The sequence below is a fragment of the Borostomias antarcticus genome, assembly GCF_949987555.1.
Source record: "Borostomias antarcticus genome assembly, chromosome: 33".
In the NCBI taxonomy this organism is placed as follows: Eukaryota; Metazoa; Chordata; class Actinopteri; order Stomiiformes; family Stomiidae; genus Borostomias; species Borostomias antarcticus.
In genome coordinates, this window is record NC_140266.1 from 1,796,758 (window position 1) to 1,806,468 (window position 9,711).

General features: G+C 46.5%; 2 protein-coding genes across 2 annotated transcripts in view; both read left to right on the forward strand.

Annotated features, from left to right (window-relative positions):
• The first annotated feature begins 1,737 nt into the window (after window positions 1-1,737).
• Window positions 1,738-5,864, forward strand: snrpb (small nuclear ribonucleoprotein polypeptides B and B1). The gene is made up of 7 exons (XM_084460802.1): window positions 1,738-1,846; window positions 3,310-3,461; window positions 3,923-4,034; window positions 4,251-4,403; window positions 5,076-5,205; window positions 5,491-5,616; window positions 5,714-5,864. Exons 1-7 carry the CDS (start codon window positions 1,844-1,846, stop codon window positions 5,749-5,751), a joined length of 714 nt encoding a protein of 237 aa, XP_084316928.1. The 5' UTR covers window positions 1,738-1,843; the 3' UTR covers window positions 5,752-5,864.
• A 1,558-nt stretch (window positions 5,865-7,422) lies between these two features.
• The window catches only part of ddx27 (DEAD (Asp-Glu-Ala-Asp) box polypeptide 27), a 9,925-nt gene continuing 7,636 nt past the window's right edge, over window positions 7,423-9,711 (forward strand). The window contains exons 1-5 of the mRNA XM_084460627.1: window positions 7,423-7,671; window positions 8,194-8,346; window positions 8,800-8,859; window positions 9,174-9,405; window positions 9,554-9,603. Of these exons, the coding sequence (XP_084316753.1) occupies window positions 7,585-7,671; window positions 8,194-8,346; window positions 8,800-8,859; window positions 9,174-9,405; window positions 9,554-9,603 (582 nt within the window). The 5' untranslated portion in view covers window positions 7,423-7,584. The remainder of the gene's footprint in view (window positions 7,672-8,193; window positions 8,347-8,799; window positions 8,860-9,173; window positions 9,406-9,553; window positions 9,604-9,711) is intronic.

Below are 9,711 nucleotides of genomic sequence, written 5' to 3' on the forward strand. Positions count from 1 at the left end.
CCCTGGAATCATGCAGGGCGTGGGGGAGGGCAGGGCGCAGCCAATCACCCTCTCCGCCGAGCGTATCACCCGCCGTAAATTAGTCCTGTCCTTGAAGCGGCGGAGGAACCAGGTGGTGAAGGAGACGGTGAGGATAGACTCGATGATGGAGGTGTAGAATTATACCATCATGGTCCGTGGCAGGTTGAATTTCTTCAGCTGTCGCAGAAAGAACATCCTCCGCTGAGCCTTCTTCACCAGGGTGCTGACGTTCAGTTCCCTCTCGACATCCTCATCATCATCATCATGACATCATCATCATCATCAGGACATGACAGTACTGGGGGGGTCATGCAGGGTGATGGGACGTTGGGACCGGGATGATGGTGGAGGCCCTGAAGCATGCTGGGACATGGCGTGACTCCAGTGAGGTGTTCTCTCAGATATCAGTGAACACCAGGGACAACTGGTCAGCGCAGTACTTCAAGATGGAGGGTGAGACAGAGTCAGGTCCGGCCTAATTTACTGTAACACACACTACACATGACACACAGAAAAGCAGCTGGATGCAGAGCCATCAGCACCTTTGGAGAGAACATACACGCGTCTGCGGTCGCCTGTGGAATTTATCCTCTGCATTTTTCCCATCCAGGGGCAACCAGGAGCAATGGACAGCCTCGACAGTGACGCCCGGGGACCAAGTCCAAGAGCCAGCTGGCCCCTCGACCTCCAGAGCTAGTGCTGCCCCTCAACCACTAGGCCTATAGGCTATATATCTTTACATTACTGAATAGATGATAGGAGATACAAAAGGAACATAGATGGATGGATGGATGGATGGATGGATAGGTAGACAGACAGACAGACAGACAGACAGACAGACAGACAGACAGACAGACAGACAGATAGATAGATAGATAGATAGATAGATAGATAGATAGATAGATAGATAGATAGATAGATAGATAGATAGATAGATAGATAGATAGATAGGGTTGAGCCTGTGGCTGAAAGTGCTCCCCATCTGGGGATGGGATGGGTGGTCTAGGATAGACTTAAGTTTGTCCCTCATCCTCCTCTCTGCAACAGACTCCAGGCTGTCCAGTTGTTATCCCATGATGGAGCCAGCCCTCCTCACCAGCTTGTTGACTCCCCAGACTTGATGCTGGTAAATATTATTAGGCCTAATAATAGTAACTAGGCTACTAGGAGTAGTCCATGTCTTTATGTAAAAACGATACATAGAAGAAACAGGAGAAGAGAGGCAGAGGAGAGAGTGATGAAGAGGAGGAAGAAGGCTCACTGGCCCACCAGGAGAGCCTGGTGAACCCCGAGGAGAGCCTGGTGAACCCAGAGGAGAGACTGGGGGGGCCCACATGGACTGCGTGAGAGAGGGGAGAAGAGCCACCGCCTCTGCTCACGGTATGGGAGGAATTGTGAAAACATTATTTTCACAGACACCTAGCGTTACACGTTGATAAGGTGCAAGGCAAGGCAAGGCAAGGCAAGGCAAGGCAAGGCAAGGCAAGGCAAGGCAAGGCAAGGCAAGGCAAGGCAAGGCAAGGCAAGGCAAGGCAAGGCAAGGCAAGGCAAGGCAAGGCAAGGCAAGGCAAGGCAAGGCAAGGCAAGGCAAGGCAAGGCAAGGCAGTGCAGTGTCACTATTGCCCACAAGGAGGCGGTAATGCGCAATTCAATAGATGTTCCACCCGCCAGAAAACCTATAGTCTCCCGCTTCTGTCGTCATTTCCTTTTCCTTACCCGATAAAGACGGACCTGGCCGCCCCAAACAGGGAGCTTCGCGGGTCAATTTTTTGAGTTTGTTTGGCGTGATCCGACCTGCATCGGAGCCATCATACACGCAACCATGGTAAGACGTGTTTCGTGAGTTGATATAAGTGTGCGTTGCTTAATTTAGTGTTCATTTTTGTACCACAATGGTAAGAAATAGCGATAAACCGCCTCGATTGAGGACGTCAGTGCAACGTATCGCCATTGTTCATTCATTCCTGTTACCTTCATCAAAACGTCTCAGCATTGGCTGAGTATTCAATTTAGAGATATGCTTAATATGCGCATTATATTATGCATAGTAGGTGGTAGTTGACCGTAAAAATAAATTCGGAACTAGTTAAGAGACGAGGGCTAATGGTCGACTAGCTAGCTCACTAGCCTGCCTGCAGTCAGTGTTAGCTAGCTAAGATTAGCCATGTAGCTAGCTAAGATTAGTCAAGTAGCTAGCTCAGATTAGCCAAGTAGCTAGCTAAGATTAGTCAAGTAGCTAGCTAAGATTAGCCAAGTAGCTAGCTAAGATTAGCCAAGTAGCTAGCTAAGATTAGTCAAGTAGCTAGCTAAGATTAGTCAAGTAGCTAGCTCAGATTAGCCAAGTAGCTAGCTCAGATTAGTCAAGTAGCTAGCTAAGATTAGTCAAGTAGCTAGCTAAGATTAGCCAAGTAGCTAGCTAAGATTAGCCAAGTAGCTAGCTAAGATTAGCCAAGTAGCTAGCTAAGATTAGTCAAGTAGCTAGCTAAGATTAGCCAAGTAGCTAGCTAAGATTAGCCAAGTAGCTAGCTAAGATTAGCCAAGTAGCTAGCTAAGATTAGTCAAGTAGCTAGCTAAGATTAGTCAAGTAGCTAGCTACCTCCAAGTATTGTGGTTCCCTGGCAGTGATGATTTTCATTCGAGCTGAACTGTGATGTTGAAGCTTATTGAAGCAGGATTACTCTGAGCCACGAACCACATCCCAAAAATGCACGTTAACTAGGCTCCACTATTAGCAGAGGCCTAGCAGTGATACATGTTAGCATGCTAGATATGGTGCGTTCGTTTATAACTGGGAGGTGGTAAATTCCGACTTGCTAGGAATGATTAAATAAAACACCTCATGAACTCGCACTTCCTCGTCGCAAATTCGGATGTTTCTCAGCTCCCAGTTGCTCGAATGCACTAGATATAACTAGGTAACTGTGATATAATGGTATATAGATATAACTAGGTAACTGTGATATAATGGTATATAGATATAACTAGGTAACTGTGATATAATGGTATATAGATATAACTAGGTAACTGTGATATAATGGTATATAGATATAACTAGGTAACTGATATAATGGTATATAGATATAACTAGGTAACTGTGATATAATGGTATATAGATATAACTAGGTAACTGTGATATAATGGTATATAGATATAACTAGGTAACTGTGATATAATGGTATATAGCTCGAATGCACACAGGTCGGAGGTAGGTATTTTGCCACTTGCGACTTGCCACCTCCGACCACAAACGAATGCACCACTAATGCTACTGGTGTGATTCTCTTTCAGACGGTTGGAAAAAGCAGCAAGATGTTGCAGCACATCGACTACAGAATGAGGTGCATTCTGCAGGATGGGCGAATTTTCATCGGCACGTTCAAAGCCTTTGACAAACACATGAACCTCATCTTGTGTGACTGCGATGAGTTCAGAAAGATCAAGTAAGTGTCGCAACTTCCGGGAAGAATTTGAGTGCGTTAAAGTGTAGTAAAACATGCAACGTCTGCAGTTTGCTGGACGAGAGTTGATTTGGAATTGCCACCACAATGCATCTTGCACCACAATGTACAATGGAGGCCCTTTTGTGATAGTCTGGAGCCTACCTCCCAGAACAATTAGTGGGTGTTAGTACTTGCCTTGACGGACAAAAACTCCTTCAGCCAATCAGTAACAAAACGCCACATCCAGTGAAAACGGTGAAAATGTCAAAATTCCATTAGCCTACTATTTTACCAATGGCCTGTATTTCACGTCATCAACTACGGAAACCAATCAGGGTCTACGTCCCAACTGGAGGCCAAAACGGCAGTTAGGACGGAGTTTTGGAAGAGATCACAGCAATAATCTTTCTATCACTTGACTGTTCTTGGCCCTAACCCTTCTGTGTTTTTTTTTTTACCAGGCCCAAGAATTCCAAGCAGCCTGAGCGTGAGGAGAAGAGGGTTCTGGGCCTGGTGCTGCTCAGAGGGGAGAACCTGGTCTCAATGACCGTTGAGGGACCCCCACCCAAAGACGTAAGCCTTGGTCTCCTCACCGGAGACGTTTGTGCTCTGGATATCATCTAAGAGCTCTGGATATCATCTAAGAGCTCCATATCTTTATTGGTTGACCAGCAATGCGTCATCCTTTACCTTGCCACTTATGTGCATACCTACTTATTACTTATTTGAGGGGAGGGGGATATTTTTGACCAACATGCAAGACTTGACTATAACCCTCTTTTTTTCCAGACTGGCATCGCCCGCGTCCCCCTGGCTGGTGTGGCAGGAGGTCCTGGTGTGGGCAGGGCAGCGGGCAGAGGCGTCCCTGCTGGAGCCCCCATGCCCCAGGCTCCCGCTGGCCTCGCAGGCCCCGTCAGAGGAGTAGGAGGCCCCTCCCAGCAGGTACAAACTACCAGTCATTCTAAACACAGTTGGCATCAGAAAAGCCCATCACAGCTAAACTGAACAGTAGAGAGAGGCACGACACGACCTATCGGAACTAGTTCAGAGACGAGGGCTAATGGTCGACTAGCTAGCTCACCAGCCAGCCTGCCTGCAGGTCAGTGTTAGCTGGCTAAGATTAATCAAGTAGCTAGCTACCTCCAAGTATTTTCTGTGGTTCCCTGGCAGTGATGATTTTCATTTGAGCTGAACTGTGATGTTGAAGCTTATTGAAGCAGGATTACTCTGAGCCACGAACCACATCCCAAACACACGAACCACATCCCAAACACACGAACCACATCCCAAACACGGTTGGCGTCAGAAAAGCCCATCGCAGCTAAACTGAACAGTAGAGATACACGACCTGACCTATCGGCAATCATAGTGGTATGGGACGATGTTAGTCTTTTTTTGTTTTTTTTCCGATATCCATATCTGTCCTGATTTGCAAAACGTGTCCGAGGTGACGAACACTTAGTTGTTGTTTTTTGACGATGGTCCTCTGAGAGGGAAACGGATGTTGTACACCTCATTTATGGGCTTTTCCAAATGTGTGTGAAATCATAAAGGAGCTTGTTCTGCATCATCATTCCAAGTGTTACATCATGTGCTGTAATGTGCCCCCCCTAGGTGATGACCCCCCAGGGCAGGGGAACAGTGGCGGCTGCAGCAGCAGGAGCCAGCATTGCTGGCGCCCCTACACAGTACCCCCCGGGCAGGGGAGGACCTCCCCCCATGGGTCGCGGTGCCCCTCCTCCAGGTAAAGAGACCCAACACCCAGCGAGGGTGCCTCGTTCCAGAATGTTCTCTAATGGGGTAGTTCGAGACATTGGTTCACTTGGCAGTGACGATTTTCATTTGAGCTGAACCTGATGCTGAAGCCAATTGAAGCAGGATTACTCTGAGCCCCGAAGTGAACCAATGTCTCATGAATCTGAAATGAGCAGATCTGGAATAAGCCAGCCTAATGCGTGATCTTTGATCTGCTTGTATGAGGCTGACGACGGGAGGATCAGAATGCTCATCCTTTGTTTCGCTCCTCAAGGTATGATGGGCCCGCCCCCAGGCATGCGGCCACCCATGGGACCTCCAATGGGAATGCCGCCTGGCAGAGGAGCACCAATGGGCATGCCTCCACCCGGAATGAGGCCGCCGCCCCCTGGCATGAGAGGTGAGGATTGGGCTTCATACAGGATGTTGACTGTAAATCATGATCAATCCTTTGCTGTGTTCTGAGTCTCCAAGCTCATTGCTGTGTTCTGTTCCAGGTCCCCCTCCCCCAGGCATGCGCCCCCCCAGACCCTGAGCCTCCCCGCTGGACTGAAGGTTCTGCTCAGCCTGGATCTCACCCACTGGACTATTGTATAGTTTATTGTTATTTTGTTTTGCGTTTTTTTAAAAATAAAGTGTCTAATAGACAACTTGTTTTACAACTTTGTTTTACAACTTGTATTTCTGTCACCTTTTATGGACATGAGGTTCTTGCGAAATGTTGTACAGACGATATGTTGGTTAATAAATTCCTCAGCAGAGAGTGATGGAAGTTCACTCTCTAATGGAAGTGATGGAAGTTCACTCTCTAATGGAAGTGTGAGTGAGCACTCAACTGGGACATGCTCACCTGAGGGTTTCCTTACACGGGATGTTAGTAGTGTGACAGTAATGGCTGCTGTGGCCCATTGAAATGTCAATCTGTGGATGCGTTTGCAAGAGGCGACTTCCTTATTTGTATGTGACGAAATTCATCACGTCCGCTAGCGTTGTAGTACTTGACTGGTCCAAAGACTACTTTTGGAAGCTCTGTTTTGCACTACATAATCCAGAGGGAAGCAGAAAAACAGTTTCACCCGGGGGCCAGAAAAGTGAGCTGTAAAATTCTTCCCTGACCTCAACGAGACGATTGAGCAAGCTCCTGGTTAATCTTTGTCTTGGCTAAGAACATGTATAGAGCAGTAAACATGGGCTAAATGCTTCATAAGAGAGACATGACTAAAAGGAGAGTGCACAAATAGAGAATTTGCCTATATTGTAGGCCATTGTGTTATATATCCCTGTAGTATCTTATATATTAAGTGAATCGTATAACTAAGCACTTAGCAGAACAGGGTCATAACAGAATGCCGCAAAGCAGAGGTGGGGAAACAGAAAGCAGAGAGCCAAGGGTAAAAAGGGACAGCTGACGACAGTGGGAAGGAGATAGTCACGAGGGGGCAGGGGGCCTTTCCAGGAGCCATAGGGTGAACTTTGGCCATGGATGGGGCCGGGGGGGTTCTCCAGGACCTGCTACAGGGTGGCCTGCAGGAGACGGGGAGTCCACAGGACCTGTTTAGAGTATAAGAGGGAGAGACACTAGGGAGGAGGACAGGGTTAGTGGCTGTACTGGACATCCACAGCAGACACGGGGTATCTATCGGACTCAGAGTGGTCTGCGGGTGACAGAGGGGCATCCACTGGACCTGGTTAGAAGGCTCATGATCTAATTTGTCAAATTAAAACTTCACGCTTGAAATGTGACAACCAATAACTTGTCAGATCAGTTTGAGGAGTGCCTATATGGTTTGCATGTTCCATGTTTTATTGTCATGCATTGTGGAACTTACACCGGTGGTCCTGGTCTTGGCTTGATCTCACCCTACACTGGTCTTAACTCGGTCTCATCCCCTCAAAGTTGGTCTTGGTCTCGGTTCTTGACTCTGACTACAACACTAACATCTGCATAAAACCTTCATCTGTACGTAAACCTATGAACCCGAGTCGGTGCTCCTTATGACTCTAAAGTGAAGTCAACTGCAGAAGATTGACAAGATGGCTCTGCTAGTGTTGACAAGAGAGTAGCATAATAGTATCAAGTTATATCAGATGTGGAAATCCGAGTCAAATCCTTCAATACGTCCTCCACCAGCTAGAGGGCAGTACACTCGGGGAACTAACCGGATGTCATAAAGCAACAGTCCCCATTTCCCCCAATACACACGTGTGACCACAACAGTGGCATGATGGACTCAACTACTGTAGTTAACTGAATTTATACGTGTAATATATTCTTATACCCGTCTTCAAACAGAGACAGTATTGCCTGACAGTTTCTAGCAAGGATTTCCCAGCAGATCCGGAACTTTAAAGACGAACCAGCAGAAACATGCTGTCTGATCTGGACCTGATCGGAACCATCCAAGAAGAAGACGATGTTCCAGAGGAGCTCGATTCAGAGTCAGATAATGAAGATGTAAGTGTGGGATATCGAGTATATTATCAGGAGGAAAATGTCACGGAGGATAAGTGATACACCTCACCTTGTAACAAGAGCTAACGTTAGTAATTTAAAAGACAACCATGCTTTTTAAATGTCATTGGGAAACATGACACAGCCTACCGACTGATACCTTGAAAAATGTATCTTATCGTGGTTGTCCCCTCTCTACGGAAGAGCATTAGGGCCAACTGAGTATATTCTTTTTTTAAGCTTCTGAGTTTAAAGTCATAGTTTCTGAGAAAAAAGTCAGAAATAACTTCTGAGATTAAAGTCAGAATTTCTGAGATTAAAGTCAGAATTTCTGAGATTAAAGTCAGAATTTCTGAGATTAAGGTCAGAATTTCTGAGATAAAAGTCAGAATTTCTGAGAAAAAAGTCAGAAATAACTTCTGAGAAAAAAGTCAGAATTTCTGACTTTAAACTCAGAAGCTTAAAAAAAACAAAAAACTCAGCTGTTGACCCTAATGCTCTTCCGTACCTCTCTCCATGTCACAGGAGAAACCCATAGTCCTGAATAAGAAGAAGAAAGTCGCGCTGAAGGGCCGAGGCGCTGGGGACTTCACAGCTGACTTTGAGTTCGGGGAGCGAGATGGACTCTACAGCGAGGACTGGGCCATGGCGGATGTTATGGCTCAACTGAAAAAGAGGGTAGGTTCCCAGCAAACACGCAACGTCAGGGAGACGTTCAGATCATGTCTTAATAACGTCCGTCGGTCCAGAACCCCGTGTGTTCGTCTGCTGGACCCCTCAATATTCAAACGTCTGGCTCGGACCCCTCTAAGACGTCTGTGGACGTGCAGAACGGGTTCAATATCTGAACGACTAAAAAAACATTCATTCTGGCTCCTAATTGGATGTCTTTGGACGTCCGAAAAAGACAAAAACGACGTATAAAAGACGTATTTTAGACGTGTCTTTGCTCAGTGGGTTAGTGGCCTCTGTCCGAGAAAGTGAAGCCAATAAAACAGCCCTGTGCCACAATCCATTGAGATCAGCCCAGCCATGCTGATTAGGTACAACGTAAGGTCATATACACAACAGAACATCTGAACACATCAGTTATCTCACCCTTCCACTTTTTTCTGCTTTTCTGTGCTGTAGAAAACCCCTACCACCTTGGATGAAAAGATTGAGAAAGTTCGGAAGAAACGTAAAACTGAGGTAAGATGCAGAGCAACTTGAGAGGCAGAATATACTGTGATCACAGATGATTAGACTCCATGAATCCTTCTGCCTTGACTGGACCTCATTTGGAATGATCAAATATAAGGTCTGGAAATCCTGCTTCACTCACTCATTTACTCCCGTGTTGTATAAACCAAATATGGTGGCGAAAAGCACAGGTTGCTTTCATCACCGGCACATTGTGCCGGGAACATCAGAAAGCCGCTTCCAGACTCTTGTGTCTGCTAGCGTCTGTTGCTCCAGCCAGGCTGTGTGTACAGTGTGTAGTGACATGTTGCATGTGTGTACAGGAAAAGGCCTCGACAGGGACTAAAGCATCAGAACAAACAACAACTGAGGAAAAGGAAGATCCTGAAGAGGTATGTGATGATGATGATGATGAGGAGGAGGATGAAGACGAAGATGTGAAACCAGCCACTGGAGAAACTGACGGTGGGAGTGAGGCTTCCAGTGACGACGACGACGACGATGATGATGGGGAGGAGTTCACCTCAGGGGATGAAGAGGTTCTTACCAAAGCAGGTGGGGAGAACATTGAATCACTTTGTTATACAGTAGATCCATAGAGCCAGGACGTTATCCTGGCGTAGGTATTGTCCGATCACATCATTTGGAAAATCCTGTTTCTTCAATCACCTGTGGCTTGGCTAATATATTGACGTTACCACAGATACTGTACGGGACAAAGGGACACGAGGAAAGAAGAAAAAAGGGGAAGAGGTGAGTGTGGAGCAAACTTGTTTTTATATATATTCTCCCTCTGAATTTAGCTAGTGACGGAAATATGAACATATGAGTAATTCTCCTCACTTCTATGTCCTTGTCTTC